Source organism: Hipposideros armiger, unplaced genomic scaffold (genome assembly GCF_001890085.2).
Source record: "Hipposideros armiger isolate ML-2016 unplaced genomic scaffold, ASM189008v1 scaffold_9, whole genome shotgun sequence".
In the NCBI taxonomy this organism is placed as follows: domain Eukaryota; kingdom Metazoa; phylum Chordata; class Mammalia; order Chiroptera; family Hipposideridae; genus Hipposideros; species Hipposideros armiger.
This window is the reverse complement of record NW_017731359.1, coordinates 3,266,535-3,287,038: the sequence shown is the minus strand read 5'-3', so window position 1 is coordinate 3,287,038 and position 20,504 is coordinate 3,266,535. Positions and strand designations below refer to the sequence as shown.

Genomic DNA, 20,504 nt, shown 5'->3' with positions numbered 1-20,504 from the left:
GAGAGAGAGAGAGAGGGGGAGGGCAGAACAATACTTGTTTTATTTAACTATGAAGACTTTTTGACAGCACCCCCCTTCCCCGCAGGATATGAGAACTCTTGGTCCATTGCAGCCCTGCCCCTGGGACTTTGCAGCAGAATTAGGCTGGGGGTGAGGGGTTCTAATGTAAACAGTGACCCTGAAGTCCTGGAATCAGCTCCCCCTTCTTGCTCCTGTCTCCCCTTCTCTCTCGCCACCTCACCCTGAGCCCCACCTCCCCCGACAGGCGCACACAGAACACTGAGCAACTTCAGGTTCAGGCTGGAGGAGAATAAAGGTGCTTTGTGAAGGGAAGGAAAACACTCCTGGGGGAGGTGAGGGGCCTGGGGCATGAATGTGCCCTCAGTCTGGGCTGATGCTGCACACCGCTGCTGCTCCCTCTCCCAGTGCACCCAGGAGGGAGGTGGGGGGAGGAGGGCCAGCCCCCAGCCAGGAAGCTCTGGGCGTGGGCAGGGCTTGTGGGAATGATTTCATTGGAAAGGCCTGCGATATTTTTTCCCCTCCCGTGTGTGGTTCTTGGAGAAAGTTGGAGGTGGTGGTGATTTCAGTCGCCTTGGCCGCCAGGAGCAGGAGCTGAACAGAGGCCCTCGGCCGAGCTCACCAGCTGTCCTGCCCTGGGCCCTCCTGCCATGCCTGGGGCCGGCCTGCTGCCTCCGCTGCCCTGGCCTGCCTCTGTCTGCACACCTCTTCCTCCCCCTCGCGCCACCCTCTCTAAAACCTATGGGGGCCCTCAGTGTGCAGGGTCCTTTTCCAGTTTTTCTTTTTTGAAAAAGACTTTTGAGAGGAGCAGATGCCACCTAAGGCCCACCGTCTCCTCTGCAAAGAGCCCAGATGTGGAAATGAGTTGTTGGCGTTTTTATTTTTATCCATTTATTTTGGGCCAGCGGCTTTTTTAAAACCTGTGTTCTGCTGTGTTTCTTGTGTTTAGTCTTCGAGTGCTTCGACTGACCATGACCCGCTGGGCCCCCTCCCTCCTGGCTGGGGTAAGTACCGACTTCTGCTTCTGTGCCTTCGGCCTCTTCCGTCAGCGGAGGCTCCACCGCCCTGCCCTCCCCCTGCACGTCCTCCTCACTCCTGCCTTCAGTTTCTCTCTGCGCTTCTCTCCAGCACCCTCTGGGATGCCCAGCCTGAGCAATTGCAGGTGATGGAGTCGGCAGGTTGGGGAAGTATTGGAGTTCCCCTGCACCCCTGTAGCATTCACCAGCCATAGCTGAAGGAGGGTGACCCTATGGAAGAAGTTCCCGAGCGGCTGTGGGACTGCTGGATTTTGGTCCTGACTTTCAAGGTGTCTATCCAACAATCCATCCTGTCACTGCCTAAGGCATTTTGACGCTGGCTGATTCCCACATGCATTTGTTTCAGGTCCGTGGCCGTGTGGTTGGAAGGAGCCACCTTACCAAACCTTTCTTTGGAGGACTCCAGCCTAGTTTTGACTAATGGAAGCCACCTTTTTATTGGGGACGCAGCTGTGAAAGAGGCCCGAGAGAAGCGAGCTGAGCCCCCGGTGGTGACGCTATGAAAGCGCATCATTGCTAGCTAATAACCCCCTTGTCATTCACTGGCCGCTGCCTCTTACCTATTCTAAGTCCTTGGTGTGATTTGCACTAATGAGTTAGAGGGATGGACATCTATGACTTATGAGAAATGATGGGCTTTATGGCTATTCTGGGAAGGAGTGGCCATGCAAAAAGGAGTCATTAGGGATGGGGAGATTCAGTGCATCTGGTAACTCTCTGAGCTGGGTCAGGGTTTTGCTCGATAGGCAAGAGTCCTGGGAGCTAAAGAGGGCAGTTTTTGCAGGAATCTGCATGGATCGGGCTTAATTTATTGCTTAGGCCAGCAGAAGCCAGTAAATGCTGGTTTGGTGGTGTTCACAGATGGTATTGAGTTGGACGGGGGCGTGCTTCCCAGTGAAGATGGAGAAGCTGGCAGTGATAGAACGAGCCTCTGCCTGGAAAAGTGCAGCTTTTGAGCTTGCTCCTCTTGGTGCAGATGCAAATACTCCCTGGTGTAATTTATGAGATTGCACCAACCCCCCAGGACCTGCAGGGTATCACTTAGTGAATTACCACTGCATTCCAGAGCACCTCAAGGACCTTCTAGCCCTCCTAGTGGGGTATATCAATTAGGGAGGCCTCCATGTGGTTCTTGGTTTTCTGCTAGGGAATCGCTCATGCACAGGTGATCCACCTGGCTCCCTGAGCCGATGAAAGGCCATGGCTATCTCAGAGATGGCAGCATGTCAAGTGTGAGAGGGTCAACCATAGGATCCCTGGCCAGGCAGGGAGAACTCATCAGATTAAATAAGAATCTGTAATGCTCTTTGGCAGCCAGTTGACACTGTGACCCAGAGCTGGGGACCTGGAGTTGTTGTTCCTGGCTCTGTAGAGTCAAGTTTTTTATTTCTATACCAATTCTGCTAAATGATGGTCACCAAGTAAGAGCAGCTATAAGGACTTGTAAACAGCTCCCAGAAGCCAAGTGTGAAATATTTGAGATGGGAACAGCAGCCATGGTTGGAGTCAGTGCTGTTTACAAATGATCAGGAAAACTCACAAGACCATAATGGTATGAAACTGAAAAGAAAAACAACAACAAAAAAAGTGTGTGTCTGATGGCCAGGGACCTTGCTAATCAAATCCTTTGGGCTTTATGTTCACTTCCCCAGGGCTGAGGCAGGGCTTCCTCCCCAGGGAGACCTAAGATTGAACAGAAAGAGCAGCAAAGCCAAATAGGAATTGCCTTTAGCACAAGCCTGCTGTCAGGTCTACTGTGTGATCCTGCTCTCAGTCCAGTGCCCCTTTCTGTTCCCCCAGGAGGGACCCCATGATCCTTCCAGAGCAGCGGCCCAGGGGTCAGGACAGCTCATGTTTAGCTGCGCATCTCCTTAGCTGCCCTGACCCTGGCCACGTGACCCGATGCTCCCGAGTCCATTTCTTCCTAAATGAGGTTGTGCTACTTGCTCTTAAGGACTCTTCCAGCACCCAGACGGTGAAATCGTATGCAGCAAAGCAGCTCCAGTGGATCATGCAGGGAGCAGTGCCAGAGACAAGGGTGCAGGCCTCAGACTAGCTGGACAGATCCCCCAGCCCGGCGGTTAGCGCTGGCTTTGGCCCTTGGCAGAGCAGACTTGGAGGATGTCTAGTTCAAAGCAAAAGCTTCTGGCCAGAGCAGCCCCTCTTGCCCCTCAGATCCCTCTTGGGAAGCCTGTCTTCTGTGGGACAGTCCCACAGCTGTCCTGAGGTGGTGGGAGCTCTGTAGCAATTCCAGGCACCTCCTTGTTTTTCTTTCTTTCCTTTAGTTTGTGTTTTTAAAATGTCTGTCAAGTAATGGATACTAAGTAAGGCAGACAGAGACCAAGACCCTGGGTTGATACTAGGGATGCTGGAGCCTGATGCTTGAGGGGAGAGGGCTGGGCCCCCCAGTTCTGCTTCTTTTTCAGCTTTTGGTTTCCCTGTAGCTTCTGGAACTGATTATTTTTATTTCTTTAATCTTGCCCTGTCATAGTAAATGAGGGAAGGCCATTAGCATCATTTGTTTTTAGGACAGAAACAGATTTGAAGGCTCAGAAACTTCCTGGGAAAGGTGACCTGTCTTGAGTTCAGAGCCTTGCTGTTGAAGTTTTGCCTGCCTTCCACCCAGAGCTGATGGGGTGACACTTTCAACCTTTTTCAAGCTCCAGAATCCCCCGGTAAAGTTGGGTCTGCCCCTTGAAGCCCAGACCCCCTCCCTAGAGGACTCCGGTGACATCATCTGTGCACAGATAAAGGAAAAGAGAGCAAAGATTGTCCAGGGGATAGAGAAAGAATGTATGAGCTCCCCCAAACTCTGCCCTATGTGGAAGCACACGCTGAGGTATAAGAACAAGATGGGTGTTGTAAGTGCCACAGTAAGGGTGTAAAGCCCTTTATTTGCACATCCGCAACATAGAGGTTTTGCTGGGATGTGAGAGCTTTAGAACAAAATGTTGCCTATAAGCAGGGGAAAAAGATGAAGTAGAGTGTACGCAGGCTTTGAGTGCTGATCAGAGAGGTGTGAAGGAAAATGAAGCCCCCCAACGGGTGCCTGGGTCACCTGCGTCGTGTGGACAGAGCGGTTGCAGGACCAGAGACCAGCTGTCGCAGACTTGGCGGGGGTGGGACCAGGGTTGAGGGGAGGCTGGCCAAGCCTCCACTTTGCACACAGCTGGATGCAATTATGCTCCTGGTTTCAGCTGGGCTGCTCCCCCTCCACGTTGCCACACTGCCTTCCTCCCTCCAACAAACCAACCAACCAAAGACAGCGCTTGATCTTGAGTCGGAAATGTGTCTGTCCCGCCTCCACTCCCCAGTGGGGTGAGATTCTCTTTGTCCTTTCTGCCAGTGACCAATGTGTGTGAGCCAGGCTTTCTCTGGTTAAACTTCTTCAACAGGTCGGGGGAACAGGGTCAGAAATTCAGACCCAGCATGTGGGAAGGGGGAGCCAGAGGGGAGAGGGCATGGTTCAAGATGTCTCAATCTGATTGTCGTCTTTTCTTTCTTCTCCCTGGCAGAGAAGAGACAGGACAACGGAAGGGTGTATTACGTGAACCATAACACACGCACTACCCAGTGGGATGACCCTAGGACCCAGGGGTAAGGACTCGGGCTGGGAGGGGGCCAGGCCCTGTGCAGCTCCAGCATTGGCTGAGGGACCTTGGACTGCATTTGTCTTCTATGGTCAATGTTCTGGAACCTTCAGCCACACATAATAAGTGCCCGGAGATCCTCATTGTATAGTGTCGGCCTAATGAGAGCTTAAAAGCAGCTCTTTTAATTCACCTTCCTGGTGGATGGACAGTGGCCTGATGGGTCTCTGTGCTGATTGTGCAGGCTGCTGATAATATGATTTCAGAATGATTTCAGAAGGGTTGCAGGAACCCCCCAAATGTCTTAGACTACTCCCCCCTGCTCCCACCCCAGAAGCAAGCCTGGGACTGGGGCAGCTGGCATCTCAGGATTGCTGGTGGCCACTCAGGCCACAGTCATCCACCTTGGGCTGATTCTTTGGCCTTGGGACAGTAAATGACCTCTCTCAGCTGCAGAACTGTCCTTATGACTTGGGTGGTACCAGGTGCATTTCCTCAAGGCCCACACTCAAAGACTTTGCAGAACCTGGGTGAAAGGGAGAGAAAGGAGCACTTCGGGACCCCAGCCTCCTAAGCATTGAGGTGCAGAAGGTGAGGCCAGCCCTTGACCCCTTTCTTCCCGTGTTTCCAGGATGATCCAGGAACCAGCTCTACCCCCAGGGTGGGAGATGAAGTACACCAGCGAGGGGGTGCGCTACTTTGTGGACCACAATACCCGCACCACCACCTTTAAGGACCCGCGGCCGGGGTTTGAGTCTGGGTAAGGACTTTTCCAAAGACGACAGTGTCCCTGTTAGCACAGGCCCCGTTTATCCGTGTCCGGCCGCTTTTACTGCCCTCTAGTGGCCAATTTCCATGTCACTTTAGCAGGAACAGGGAGAGAGGGGGCCATCCTGTTTATTCAGAATAACACCAGTGGTCTCAGTCTCTCTCCCTAAAAGCAAGAAAGAGTCTGGTTTTATTTCTAGTTTTTCTTTTCACTCCTCACATCTGCGGAAGATCTTAATGGCCGCCACTTCCTTTCCTTTATGCCTTACTGTACTCATCTTTAACATAGCACCAGATCGCCTTAGGACCAGCAAGATATATTGCTGATTTTTGAGAAATCACACAGATTCCAGAACATCTTTGCTTTCCCCAGGACAAAGCAAGGTTCCCCTGGTGCCTACGACCGAAGTTTTCGGTGGAAGTATCAGCAGTTCCGTTTCCTCTGCCATGTGAGTTCTGGTACCAGGTCCTCCCCTGGAGTGTGGGGTTATGGGGTTTTCTCAGCATGATTTCCCAGCGCAGCCTCAGGCGTTGGAATCTGGTCTGGTGGGGGCAGGTCACTTGTCCAACCTTGAGCAGTTGTCTGACATTGTCTCCAGGAAGCCTGCTTCTGTTTCTGGGGACCGGGCTCTCCCCTCCAGGCCCAGGAAGATAGGGAAATCTGTTCATACAGACAAGAGACCAGACTGAGTAGTTACCCCTGAGGCCTGAGTCAAGGTTTCTTTCTTTTTCTTTTCAGTCAAATGCCCTCCCCAGCCATGTGAAGATCAGCGTTTCCAGGCAGACACTTTTTGAGGATTCTTTCCAGCAGGTTAGAGAATAATCACGGTGTCTAAGACCAGAGGCAGGCAGAAGGCTCCTCCCGCCGCCCTGTCTTCTGTTACATGGCCTGTTAAACACACACGGTAGAGTTTCCAAGGCATGGGCCTTGGTGGGTGGTTTCTGCTGAACAGCAGGCCTTGGAGATCTGCCCCCAGCCTGCCATTGGAGGGAGAGTGGCAGGCTGGCCATGATGCTCTGTCTCCCCAGATCATGAACATGAAACCCTATGACCTGCGCCGCCGGCTCTATATCATCATGCGCGGCGAGGAGGGCCTGGACTACGGAGGCATTGCCAGGTGAGCTTGGCGCCCCTGGAAGGCTGCACTGCACCTCACTTCCCCAGGCTCCTGGGCCCGTGGCCAGAAAGCTGCCTCTTCCTTCTCGGGTTGATTGCCAATACTCTCTCATCTTCAGGAGTGCGCATGGATGTGGCCGGTCCGAGTGGTGTTGGAGCTGGGTCCTGGGGTCCCTTGCTGGGCTAGGCACTAACCCTTTCGTTACTGGGTCATGAGAAGACTGTGTGCTCCTGGGGGAGGGGCTCAAGATAATGGCTCTTTCACCAGCCAATATGTCATTATTTCTATACTTTAACAACCAGCCTGACTGCACCCATTGGCAGCAGCTAAATATCAGTTACATGTGGTTGTCCATTAAAATCAACCCTGGGTTTCTCCTATTCTGTGGCAGCCTGGACAGGTAAAGTGGGGCATCTTGGTGTGTACCTGACATGTATAAGCGGGGTCACAATCCAAAAGGCCTTGATCAGTACTCAGCTGCATGTCATGTGCACAGGGTCAAAAAAATTAAAACGGCTAATGGAACCCTAAAAAGAGCCTGCAGCATTGTCCTGCCCTCACTGTAGTCCAACAACAAAAGTTAACAGATTCTATGGTGCAATATTGCCTTGGACAATGGAGCCTTCGGGCCCGGCAGAGAGAAGGAGTGTCTCAGCCTGTGGGGACCGCTCAGTTCGCTCACCTCTCATGGAGTGGGGACGTCTTCTTGCTTGGTGTTGGGTTAACTTGCTTCTGGTCCTCTGTTCGTTGGTGGCATTGCCCTCTGTGTTGGCCCTGGTGGATCGATTGTACTTTTTCCTGTGGTGACCGTGGTGACCTCCTCTCCAGACTCTGCTTGGTGGGCTTCTGGTGTGGCTCCCACCCTATGTGTGTCTGTCTCTCTGTGTCCTGCCAGTGGTTTTACCCTATGGTAGGTTACGTCATGCTGTTCTACCACAGGGTAGAACCACGGACAGGATACGGGGCACCCTCTGCATCGAAGGACTCCTCGTCTGCCGGCCACAAGCAGCCCAGCAGCCAGGGACTGGCCCCGGTGGGATGGCCTCCTGCTGCTTTAGCTCAAGCCCCAAAGGACTCTGAATTCTGGCTTGAGGCTTGTACCTAGGGTACAAAGAGATGCTAAGGCATGGGAGTTGGCTCACATGAATGTATGGAAGTGTGAGAAAAGGTCTGGTAATGGGGTCCAGGGTGAGGGGAGGGCAAAGTGCAAAGGAAGAGACGTACCTGAAGCATAGCTGGTGGGAGCGAGGCTTATAATCTGCAGGCAGCAGAGATAACAGAGTTCGTGCACCAGGAGTTAGGAATGTATTCCCATGTACTCATATGACACTGCTTATTCAGGTAGGGTGGAAGCAGGGTGGCCACTTTTTTTTCTTACACTTTTGCAAGATTTGTCAAGACAACTTTCCATGTTGGAAAATGGTTGTGATATTCTCGTTTTATCAGAAAGAGCTTGACTGCTGTTTGCAGGAAAGTAGTTATAATAAATGTGCAAATCTATGATATTTTACCATAGTGCCCTTGTGCAGTGCACAGCCCACACAACTGTGCATGGTGGCTGCAGAGTGCAAGGTGCCCCTTTTGCCATTAGACGATCTGAATATCGGTTGTAAAGTCCTGGAATGCATGACCTGGGAGACCACACACATGCAGGTTTCCCTGAGCATCATCCTGAAGTGCAGGTGTCATCCTGGTTCGCCCTAGGTCTGATCCCACCCCGTTCACTGACCAGCTGTTAATACAGATCAGCCCAGGTGCTGGTCCTCCTGGGCACACCTGTCTCCAGACTAACTGAGACAGGACGGCAGAGGAGAGGCGTGCCTCCAGTGTGGGTGTGCAGGGAAGGATCCATTAGTTCTGTTTCTCTCTCTCTTCTCTCACAGAGAGTGGTTTTTCCTCCTGTCCCACGAGGTGCTCAACCCCATGTACTGTTTATTTGAATACGCTGGGAAGAACAATTACTGCCTGCAGATCAACCCTGCCTCTTCCATCAACCCCGACCACCTCACTTACTTCCGCTTTATTGGCAGATTCATTGCCATGGTAAGAGTTATTGCCGTGAGACCTCCAGGGAGGGGGGCAGCCGAGGACGCCAGACCCGACACACCAACAGCAGCCCCGCCCTCATCCTCACAGAACTCCTGAGTAAAAATGCAGAAAGCTGGAGAGAATTCTGGAGATAGTTCAGAGCCCCCTCAGTGCCCACTGCGAGGGTTTCCACATGTTGATTTGTGTAGGACTTGTCGAGCAAAAGCCCAGGGTCCCTGGGTCACCGACTTCACTTAACTTTGAACACGTACCATGTTGAGTGTGTTGGGACGATGAGGCTGAGAGCTACCTTAACTGTTCTCCTGCTGCCCGTCTCTGGGGGCGTGCTGCTGTCTGTCACAAGCCGAGGGCAGGAGCATTTGGGAGTGTTCTGACATGTGGGCATTCTGGACGGGCATTTGGAACCTGAACTAGCTTTGAACAGAACCCTAGTAGGCCGGCTGGTGCAAGATATAGGAGGCATCTGTCAGGAGCTGGGCGAAGGAGGGAAGGGGGTCACACGCAGTATCTGTATTTATCTAGAAATAGGAACACCGTGTGAATAGGGGGTCATGTCATGTGCACCCTGTTGCGTGTCTCATGAGTGTGGAGAACCAGGACTGAGGAGGGGTAGCCTGTGGGAGCCTGTCCCACTGCCACATTTGGTAGTTGGAGATGTTTCACTGCTCACTTTCCTTTACTTTTTCCTGACCTTCCCAGTGCTCTGTCCTGTTCCCCTCACAGGAGGACCCAAGAGCCCATGACTAAATATGCCCCTTCCCTCGGTCTGGAAGTACTTGGCCAAGGTGTTGGGCTCAGGAAGTGGGCACATTCTTCCCAGGTCTAGAGACCCGCCTGGCCCAGCAGTCGACAGGACAGGCCAGTAAAACCCTAGACTATTACTCACCACTGGCCCGCCAGCTCTCGCCGTCAGCGGCGTCTGCATTATTTTTGGCTGCCTCTGCTGCTAGCTCTGAGCGTCGGTGAGTCAGGGCCACCACCTGGAGCTGTGCTGACAGAGTCCTCTCTGTGAGTGTGGGGCAGGCACATCTTTGCTAGAGCAGGGACTCAGCAGACAGGTGTGCTGGGCCGGCGGTGGGCCTGGAGCTGGGTTTCTGAGCAGGCCAGCTCTGCTTAGTCTCTGTGGTCTGTGGGTGGGATGAGAGTCTGTCCCAAGGCCCCAGTCAGGACAGAGAATATTGTGTCTTTCCTAGACCCTCTGTTCGGGCCCCTGGGGTGGCTGGATGTCCAGGTGCTCTCTGGGACAGAAGACAGGTAGCAGTCAGCAGGTTTTGCTACAGAGTTTCCTAGAGCCTTCCTCGGACAGTGCCCCTGTAGGCCAGACCCAGGTGTTGAGTCCCTCCCTTCTGCTCGCAGGCTCTGTACCACGGGAAGTTCATTGACACAGGCTTCACCCTCCCTTTCTACAAGCGGATGCTCAACAAGAGACCAACCCTGAAAGACCTGGAATCCATCGACCCCGAATTCTACAACTCCATCATCTGGATCAAGTGAGTCCCCTCCCTGGTCCCACACTGGGAGGAGAGGGGTCTCTGGTTGAGGAGTAGGTATCAATGGCCTTTATTTTCTCCGGCCCGGTGGCCCCTGAGCACTTACCCAGGCTGTATAAGTGCTGGTGGAGATGCCTGGCTTCTAGGTCCCCTGTAGGGCAGCTCTGGAATTCTCTCCTTGCATCAGGGAGAGGGCCTGGGCTATTGTTCCGTTTCCCAGGCCACCTGTGAGTTCTCGTGCCTCACGGGCACTAACAGTGAGTGATGAAGCAGCATCCAGGGAGGACCCTGCTAAGACAGACATCTTCCCTCTTGTGCTCTCATGTCCCCAGAGAGAACAACCTAGAAGAGTGTGGCCTAGAGCTGTACTTCATCCAGGACATGGAGATTTTGGGCAAGGTGACAACCCACGAGCTGAAGGAAGGTGGTGAGAGCATCCAAGTGACAGAAGAGAACAAGGAAGAGTACATTATGTGAGTCCCAAATGCTGCAGAGAGGGATGGCTGGGGGAGGGGAGCAGAGACACAGCTGGCTGCAGAGAAAGGGTGTCCTGCTCTTGTCTCTGCGTGCTGTCTTCAACCAGGCCCCACACGTGGCCCGTAGGTCACCAGGGATGGCAAGAACCTCCCATTTCGCATGGGCCTTAGATGGCTGCCCATGACTGGTCACGCACTGACCAGAGCTGGGGTTGCCAGAGCCCAAAGCCCTGTGTTACAACTCCCGGTTGCTCTTTATTCCCACGTGGCACACTGCCAGATTGCAGGGCTGAATTTCTTTGGAGGCACGAAACTTAGCTGTCTTCCTCTTCTTTCTCTAACTGAAAGGATTTCTGTGTCCTATGTGCTTAGTCTACTATCTTACGTATATTTGTGCGCACATTCGCCTTTGTGGGTTCTTCAGGTCTCTTGGTTTAGTCTTTTAACCTGCACACATCTGAGGCTCAGTGGGCGATAGTGGGAGGGGAGCAGGAAAAGGAGGGGGTGGAGGAAGAGGAGGAGGAAGCAAAGACTCATATTTCCATCTCCGCATTGCTGGGTTGCCGTGAGGTTTAAGAGGCTCTGCTCTGGGGCCAGCAGGAGCCTGGGTCTCGCTGCACTGGAAGTCGAGTCTCAGTTGATTCCTTGCTGTCCTGTGACAACGGCCTCGTGGCAGACTCTGAGCTGCACCTGGGCAGTGAGTGGGTCTCGGGCTCCACTGATAGCCAGTCTTTGGCTTTAGGCTGCTGACCGACTGGCGTTTCACCCGGGGCGTGGAAGAGCAGACGAAAGCCTTCCTGGATGGCTTCAACGAGGTGGCCCCCCTAGAGTGGTTGCGCTACTTTGATGAGAAAGAGCTGGAGGTGAGAGCTAAGGTTGTTGGGACCCGAACCTCTGCCTCTGGGGTGATCCTCCCCTTTGACAGCCTCACTGTGTACCCACAGAAACTCCCAGGAAAACCCCATACTCTCAGGACTGCGAGAGCAGGCAAATAACTTTGATTTGGGTCCTCACACCCACCCTTCCCTGGGCCCCTGTTTGAGGGGATCCATGTTCAAGATTTGTGTTATCCACATTATTAAAACTGCCAGCGAAAGGAGTTGACAGTGTTTGGGGTGGTTTCTTCTGGTGAGTGGGTGAGGCTCTGTGTCCCGGTGGGGAGGGGGCCGGCGCAGGGTGGCTGACACCCTTCTCCTTTGCAGCTGATGCTGTGTGGCATGCAGGAGATAGACATGAATGACTGGCAGAAGAACACTATCTACCGACACTACACCAAGAACAGCAAGCAGATCCAGTGGTTCTGGCAGGTGGGTAAGGGCAAGGGTTTTGGCAGGGACGTTATAGCAGCCCCCAAAGGAAACAAGACCTGATTAGACCTCAATTTCATGGGCTCTTGTTGTGTTATGGCTCCCCCATCTTTGACACTCTCCTCACCTCCCCCAACTTGCAAAAGGAGATAAGAAACCCAACCTTGGGACGAACGGAGCTGTTGCAGTTGGGTCGTGGCCAGTGCATTTGACGGGAGTGTCGGTGGTCAGCTGGGGTCAGCTCTAAACGCTGATGTTTGGCAGGGGAGCCCGCAGGAAGGAAGGAATGCTCCTGTAGGTCGTGTGGTTTCTTTCTAGCCAGGTGGGATGGGAAAGCATGTGCTTGGCGTCAGAGAAACGGAATGAGCCCATCGTCCTGGCGCTAATGAATTGATTCCTTTATGTTTGTGGGTCTAGTTGTTGTTGTCATTATGAAGTATAGCAGACACACACAGAGAGCATATATGTACATTTTTTTGGTTGAGGTGAAATTCACCTACTATAAAATGCACCATGTTAAGCATTTTCAGGTATACACTTCAGTGGCTTTCACAATATTGTGCAACCATCACAACTATCTAATTCCAGAATAGCTCATCTCCCCAAGAAGAACCCTATACCCATTAATGGGTCCTTAGTATATTATTAAAAACAGAACTTGGATGGGAAGAGAATACTTGGCCCGAGGTGTCCCTCAGACAGAGATGTCCTATGACTGGCGGGAGTGTTTTACACACACAACCTCTTAGAGGGAGCGGCTTTGGGGTTTCCCAGTTGGAGGCTGTCACCCTCACCCATCCCAGGCTTTGTGTTCTCAGCCCCAAAGGGGCCCTGGCTGACCGGAGAGTTACAGGTTAGGGCGAAGTGCTGGGCTGGGGAGGAGGGGTGGGGGAGTGGAGGGTGGGTCACCTGACTCTGCCTTGACTTGCGGGGTTGCAGGTGGTGAAGGAGATGGACAATGAGAAAAGTATTCGGCTGCTGCAGTTTGTTACAGGGACCTGCCGCCTGCCTGTTGGGGGATTTGCCGAACTCATTGGTAGGTTTCCCTTGCCTTGTGGGCACCCTTGGGTAGGGGTGAGGACAGCTCCAGGGGGAGGCAGGACCTAGTATCTTCTTGGAAGCAAGTCGGTAGGAGGGGAAGAGCTGTGACCTGTGCTTCCGGGGGCTGAGCCATCTGTGGTGGGAGCCGGAGGGTCTTGCCTTAGGAAGGGGCGGTTCTGTTATATATGGTGTGTTTTTCTTTGAATAACAGGTAGCAATGGACCGCAGAAGTTTTGCATTGACAAGGTTGGCAAGGAAACCTGGCTGCCCAGAAGCCACACCTGGTGAGCCTGCTGATATTAGCGGGATGTATCTGGAACCTCACAGACCAGATGAGCCCCTAGGGGGAGCCCAGTGGGCAGGGTGGCTTCGGGGCCTTGATTCCGGCAACTTTCATGTGGCTCTGGGATGTTGGGCTGGAGAGGAGGGGCTGTGGTGTGCCAAGGCTCTTGTCGGGGCCTCTGATCTTTCGGGAGTTGTGGTAGCAGGTAGGCACCCTAATGGCCATACCAGGTATTAAATATTGAAACGCTTGTATTCCAGCAGGCAAAGAGCTGCTCCCCCGAGGGCCCTCCTACCCATTTCCTCCTTTCCCCGCCTGATTCTTCCCTCCCCTCACCCCTCTGTGGTCCAGGAGCCTGAAGCATTGAGGCCTGGGAGAGCAGGGTCCTTGAGGACCGTGTTTCGGCATCTCGCCAGCTGGTTGGCATGGCAGCCGAGCCACAATCGTGTGAATTCTCTTGATCCCCTCAGCCAGGCCGGGGCCGGGCTGTTAGAGCCTTGACCTTCCCATGCTGACGGTACTGCTCCCCTCTCCCAACAGCTTCAACCGTCTGGATCTCCCACCATACAAGAGCTACGAACAGCTGAAGGAGAAGCTGCTGTACGCCATTGAGGAGACTGAGGGCTTTGGCCAGGAGTGACTGAGGCTGCTCCCTCCCTCGCCCCCCAGTGCACATGTAGTCATGAGTCCTCCCTGCCTGAGAGGCCGCTGGTCATAGCCCCCGGGAGGCCCCCACAGATGGTGGCCCTGTGTCGGACCACACTGTCATCAGGCTGGTGGCAGCAGAGCCTGACCTCAAGAGGCCCTGCCCACCCCTCCCTCCTACCCACTGGTGGCAGTCTGAAATAAAGCCCCCTGGTCACCCTGGTCTCATCGCCCATTGCAGTCTGGGAGGCTGACCCTCTGCAAAGCTTGCCCTTCTTCTCCCCTAAGACTAACCCTAGGTGTGTGTGAGTGTGCAACCAAGGGTGCCCATGCCCAAGGGCTGCAGCGGAAGCCCCAGGCGCCCCAGGGTAGTTAGGCGAGAAGGAGGCCGGCCCCTCGGGGGAGCTGTCTGGGCTGAGAAGGCCCAGGGTCTTTGCCAGTAAAAGAGGTTCGGTTTTAAATCGACTTTTTCCAGTGATCTGTATAAAATGGAGTTCTGAGAGAGAGGAGCTGTTCCCACACCCGGAGCTCTGGATCGAGGCCGTTTGCTTCCTTCCCTAGTGGGCTCCAGCCGTGGAGACTGAGCGGCAAGGCCCCTCTCTACTCTGGCGGGCCAGTTCGTTCTTCCCAGCCAGTAGAGGGTTGTGCCAGCTGCTTGGATGTCAGTGGAGGTGGAAACAGCAAACCTAGACTTTCTTTTCTCTTTTACATAAACTTGAAGCATTTTGTGTGTAAGGTTGCTTCGTGTTTTGTTGTTGGTGTGCTGCTGTCACTTTCTGTCAAGGAGCTGGTGGTGCACCAGGTGTTGCTGGGACCTGGAGGGACCCGGCACTGTTGGTCCAAGAATTTTCCAACCAGCTGCTCCTCTTAGGAACCCGCTTGGCAGTTCTGTGAGTTCAGCAGGACTGACCCAGCAGCTCAGCTTCCCAGCGGCCTCATCCCCGGGCCTTGACAGAGAGGGAAGGGAATGGTACCCTGAGTGCCACCCCAACCTTGCCGCCTTTGGTCGAGAAGAACTCCCTTTGCTAGATGTACTTGCCCAGGCTCTAGACCTCCAGGCGGGCCCGTTAGTCCCCTGTTGAGAATGAAGTGCATCCTGGCCACCCTAGCGCGTGTTCATTCTGCCTAGAAGTGAGGTTTGGTCTGCACACAGGAAGCCATGCTCCTGGAAGCTGGCAGAAGGGCCCTGAGCTGCTGCACACAGTCTGGTTTGATTCCTGGAGCCCCTGCCAGGCTCCACCATGGGTGTCCTGCCATGTACTGAGATCAAGGTGAACACGTACCTCCGGGATGCCGGAGTGGTGATTGTCGTGAACTCCCTGGGTTCTAGCACCGAGCACCAGCCGCAGACCAGCTCCAGCTTCTTGGGTCCCCAGGCCACGGGCCTTCTGAGGACAATCTGTTGTTCCCAGATCCTCGTCCTTCCCCCTGGCCCATGGAGGGACAGCCCATGTTCTCTTTTGGGTGTGCTGGTTTGAGTGGCTCAGCTTGTTGCAGCTCAATCTTCTTTCTTCTCTGGAGTTGTTGGCTGTGCTTCCCTGCAGTGTCTCACCATGTCAGGGGTCGGGGTGCAAGCTGCCGTGCAGGGATCGGGAGCATCAGGCTCATGTGTGTTCAGTGTGTTCCTGTGCGCGTGTGTGTACATACGTGTATATAACTGAGGTGTCTGTACGGAATGTCCTTCGGTAGCTCTGGGTTGGTCACCAGATTGTTTTGTAATGCCGAACCCCTTGTCTCGGTATTGCCAGTTTCTTGTGCAATAAACAATCAGCAGCTGTGGGTGGTGTTGGTGTGCTGTCTCCAGAATCACTGTCTTCCTGACAAGAGGCCTCTGGGCCCCACAGACCTTCCAGGCCCGGACGGGGGCGGAAGTTCCATGACCTTACTGGTTTTGAGAAGCGTGTGCGTCGTTCACCAAGATAGCTGTACTTCTGATGGGCGGCTGAGTCCTGGTCCAGGGATCACTGGCTTCAGCCCTTGGTTGGTTACCTCACTGCACCCTTTTTCGGTGCCTTCAGCCTCCCTCTGACAGGCCTGGGTTTCTTTGCGCAGTTGCTGTGGGGCCAGAACATCCAACAGGTACGGCTGCAGGTTGGACAGACTTCATAAACCAATTCCTGGAGAGTGTCCCAGGCAGTCAGTCATTCAGGAAACATTTCTTGGTGATTCTTAAGTTCCATGATGAAAAAGGGACTCTGAAATTGAGTTCCTGGTCATACAAGAACTCTCCACCTACTTTTTTGTCCTTAAGAGTTCTGATGGGACAGGTCACCACGCTGATGGGTGTTGAAGCATTTGACACAGAAATGACTTGGTCGTGGATGGAGCCTGGCCCTGACTGTGCTTCTCAGGGGAGCAGAGCTGTTCAGAAGGGCTCCACCCTGGAGTTCATCCGCTGAGTTCACCGCCCCGCTCCCCAGCTTCAAACCCTTGTTTCACGTGACAGGGCAATGCTATGCTCTGAGAAAATTATGGACAAAAGTCCACACATTATACAGACGTCTCATAATAAATTCAAATAAGACATGCCCAAGTGGACATTGTTCTCGCCCTTATCCCCAGAAGTCACTGCTGCTCAGTTGGCTGTGGTCCTTCCAGACTATACTGTGTGCATATGCAAATTGTATATACATATACTTTCTAAATATACCAAAAATCTTATAAATGTTGAGCAACTCATTTGTCACATTAAAGGAGATGTTAGGGGCACCTTTCCATGTTCGTCCACATACCTCTAATTAACTCGTCACTGCCTGACATCGCTATTATGGCGGTTCTGTAACTCTCCATCTTTGTCCTAACAGGCATAGCGGTGTGTCCAACAGTTTGCCAGTGGCTGCAAAACTTTGGTGAATGCCCTTGGGCAGGTCATATGCACTGATGCTGCTTTTCTAGGAGGGGGCAGTCGTCCTAGAAATTGTACTGTTAATGATGTACCTTCATTTTTATTTCAAAATTTTAAACTGGTTTAAAATTCAAAGATAGGAAGGGTCCCCAATGAAAGGCTCCTCCTTACTCTTTTGTTCCTCAGCCACTCTAATCACGTTCTAGAGGCAACTGTTGTTGCTGGTTTCTTTTGAGTCCTTCTAGATACACTTTAAAAATCCCAACCAATTCTACCCTTCAAATAGGTTCTTGGTTTACCCTTCAGTTGCCCTTCAAGTAGGTTCTTGGTGTACCAGCCTTAGCAATGGGCAGGATCCCTGGTCACCTCACTTGGTGAACTGAATCTGTGAGCTCCCCAGTCTGCCCTCCCAGCTCTTCATTCCCTTTTCCATCTAAGTAGGCATCTTGTCCTTTTACACAATCACAGTGTTTTTGTTTTTTTAACATTTACTTTCTATTGTGTAACCATAATGAACTCTTTTGTACTTTTTCTGAAGGTTTATTTGAAAAGCTGAAAAGCCACAAAAAAGGTTTACATTACTATGATTATATAAATACTGTCTACTCAAGAACTAAATAGTATAAAGTAGACAGCTAGTCCTTCCTCGTATGTTCTTTCTTCCTGGGGGTTCTAACTACCTCTCTTTGCTTTCATTATAGCCTCAATTTTTTTCTTACTCTCATGTGTTTCAAGTAAAACTAGATAGGCAGGGAGCCCCCGCCACCACACGCTTTAATTAAGTTCCTCATATAATTAGGCAAAGCTACAAAATTATTTTGGAAGTGAAGAACAGATAGGACTCCATTTGTGACTCCAGGTCCCCAGTGGGTCTCCAGGTCCCAGTAGGGTTTTACATAAGATGGGACCTCCCTGGGTCTGGAAAGCTCCATTCTTGCTACCCCACTGCCTTTCTACCTTGGGGCTCACCTCACCTTTCTAGAAAAACTTACCATAAAGATCTGTGATCTAAAGATCTATGTGCTTCCATTTAGAGGAATGCTTGCAAACTCAGCATCAACAAGGCCCCAGCCTTATCTTGGGGAAGGAAATTGAGTAACGCGCCCAAAGTTTTTGCTTCAGCTCATTTTCCTACCGCCTACCCCATGAATCCCGTTTTAAATACCCTTTTATCCAGGTCCCTTGATTCTGAGGTTGGTTCAGGTACCACAGTCAAGCCCACTTTCCAGTAGTTCATGTTGTGTGAATCAGGCACCAATCAGCCAACTCAGATTGGTGCACGTGACTTCTTTGGCACACTTTCTATTCTTTGTACCCTTTGAACATCATAACGGACTCAGGGCCTAACTCAAACTCCATCGGTCCCAGTGGCAATAATCATTGTTTTCTTTCTAAGGCTTGTCACAGTTTTGGCCCATTTGATTCTGTTGTCACCCCCTCTGGCTATCTTTGATGTCTACATGATATTCTATTCCCAGCTTTAGCTCTTTTGCCGCAAACCTAGAATCAACTTCTCCACTAGGAGCCCTGGTTCTTTTTGGTGTAAACTAGCATTAGAAACCAAGATGGGTTCTGTCAAGATGACACAGTGACTTCATAACTAGATCAACTTCTCTGCTCCAAACAAACACATCATAACTTCACACAAAATACAAAAAGACAAAAAACAAAAAGTCTTTTTCAAAAAAAAAAAAATTCCAAGGATCAAAAACAGAACAAAATGCAAAACATTGAGCAAGATCGAAGTTGTGGGTCTGCTATGGCCAGAGCCTGGCAGTGGTGGCTGGGAGTTGAGCAGCTGTGGGGTAAGCGGTCTAAATATGCTCCAGTATGGACGGGACGGGCACCAGCCCATCATTCCCTCCTGTTTCATGGAATCAGGCCAACCAGCGGACAAACAAAACCAAACTCTCACTGCTCTGTGCCTGGCTATGGCTTTGAGAAAGATGGAGGCCTAAGGAGGCAGAAACTCAGCAAGCCAACCCATCCCACTGGTTCTGGCCTGCGTCTGTGATATTCCTAGGTTTCCCCAGGCCAGGGCCCCACACTGCCATTCAAAGATCAGGCTCTAGAGGAGGGTAGGAGGAGAAAGCTGCAAAACCATTAGACAGGAAAGAGGGAGCACAGATGGAGAAGGAGTGAAAGAAGACTTACTCAAAATTTTTGGCTTTCCATATTTCAGAGGAAGACATGGGGGATCTTTTGCCTGTTGGTTTTTGCTCTAAGGGGATTAGGTGGCAAGTGGGTTTTTTCACTGGGGCCCTAAATGTCACTGTTCAGGGGTCTTTTCTCTCGGGTGACCAGGCTGTCCTGAGATGAATCCCCTGTTCCCCACCTGAGAGGAAGACTATACCTGAGCCTGGCACACCTGCCTGTAGGCTTCCCCCGGCACACCTGCCTATAGGCTTCCTGGGAACCAGCAACCGGAAGGAGCTGAGGAGGCACTCAGAGTCCCAGCTACTGACTTCACCTTTTCTCTCCTTGCAGCCATGCATCCTCCCCCTAGGCTTCTGTTCTGACTCGGGTCCCCAAGCCTGGAGCTCCACTTGGCCTCTGGTCTCCTGCAGCTGGGAAACGGGAGGCAGCTAGGCTGTGTGGGGCTGGGGGAGGACCTGGGCGTCCCATCCTTCTGTGCAGAAGCTTTTCACTACCCCAGTTTTCAGCCCTCCTTCCTTCCTTCCTTCCTGCTCATCTCCAAGAGTTCCGAGAGGGTCTTCCTCATTTCTCATCTGCATCTCCCTCTGCAGTGTCTTAGGTTAAGACTTCTGCTTGGTCAGTTATACGCCTCCACCTGTTTTCCACATTTGAACACTTTGTTAAATATCCTTGTGCACTGCTGCATCCTCTTACAGTGTCTTCGACCTTGTGGATCAAGACTTATATAAAGCTTTCTTCGCTGTCATTTTAGCTAGGCTGGCGAGGGTGAGGAGATGGTTAATCTGCCATCACAGTTAACTCCCTTTCCTTTGATAGGTCTGCCGGGGGTCAGAGGAGGGGTTAGCTTTCAGCTGACAATATGTACACAGAGGTCCCAAAGGGGACTTGATTGTGTCATTATATGGACATTCAACTAATCTTCCTGTGTTTACCCCGTGGCACTGAGACCTCTCTCAGACCTGAGCCTTTCCCTGTTCTGCTGGGCTCACCAGAGCTCTCCTTGGCTAAGCTCCTTCCACTGAATTCTTGGCTATGGTTCCCGCTTTCCTCTTTCCAGAAATGGGTTGAATTCCCTTGTCTACCTCTCAGGTGCCACCTCTCAAATTGGACCAAATGGCCAGGGTCAAATGGGAAATCTTTTATGTTCATTTACTATCATTTAAATGGGGTTTGGGAGGGAGGGAAGATAAGTACTACGTGTCAGAGCTGAGTTTTTGCCAGTCAGCCATGGTTAAGCCCATTGCGTCTCAGCTCTCTAAGGGCCCTACCTCGGCTCCTAACTCGAGATTTGGTTTGCTTTGTTCTGTTTTGTTATATTCAAAGCAATAGTGGCAATAGATAGTCCTGTTTATCAACAAGAGGGCTGTTTTGCTCCTGTATTTTCTACTAACATTATCTTCATTGTAAGACATTAATTAGGCACTGAAATTAAAAAAGGAAAACACACTGTAGCCTACAGGATTACCCTGGTGAATTCTTGTTCCTATCTGTGGGAGGCAGACTTCTCATGTGGCCCCCCCATATCCTCCTCTTGGTATTCACATCCTCCTGGTGGAATCCCCTCCCTCTGAGTGATGTCCTTCTAACCAAGAGAATATGGCCAAAGTGATGGGCTGTCACTTCTGTGATTACATTACGAAGGATTGTGACCTACTTCTTGCTAGCTAACTGCATTGCCTT

At 52.0% G+C, this 20,504-nt stretch overlaps 1 protein-coding gene across 2 annotated transcripts in view; it reads left to right on the top strand.

Annotated features, from left to right (window-relative positions):
• Window positions 1-15,601, top strand: part of WWP2 (WW domain containing E3 ubiquitin protein ligase 2) — a 111,256-nt gene extending 95,655 nt beyond the window's left edge. For both annotated transcript variants that reach the window (XM_019654490.1, XM_019654485.1), the window contains 14 exons: window positions 968-1,022; window positions 4,571-4,652; window positions 5,277-5,405; window positions 5,787-5,862; window positions 6,153-6,224; window positions 6,443-6,531; window positions 8,415-8,574; window positions 9,937-10,070; window positions 10,403-10,543; window positions 11,289-11,409; window positions 11,749-11,853; window positions 12,793-12,889; window positions 13,106-13,178; window positions 13,718-15,601. In XM_019654490.1, the coding sequence (XP_019510035.1) occupies window positions 968-1,022; window positions 4,571-4,652; window positions 5,277-5,405; window positions 5,787-5,862; window positions 6,153-6,224; window positions 6,443-6,531; window positions 8,415-8,574; window positions 9,937-10,070; window positions 10,403-10,543; window positions 11,289-11,409; window positions 11,749-11,853; window positions 12,793-12,889; window positions 13,106-13,178; window positions 13,718-13,817 (1,434 nt within the window). In that variant the 3' untranslated portion in view covers window positions 13,818-15,601. The remainder of the gene's footprint in view (window positions 1-967; window positions 1,023-4,570; window positions 4,653-5,276; window positions 5,406-5,786; window positions 5,863-6,152; window positions 6,225-6,442; window positions 6,532-8,414; window positions 8,575-9,936; window positions 10,071-10,402; window positions 10,544-11,288; window positions 11,410-11,748; window positions 11,854-12,792; window positions 12,890-13,105; window positions 13,179-13,717) is intronic.
• The last annotated feature ends 4,903 nt before the right edge of the window (window positions 15,602-20,504 follow it).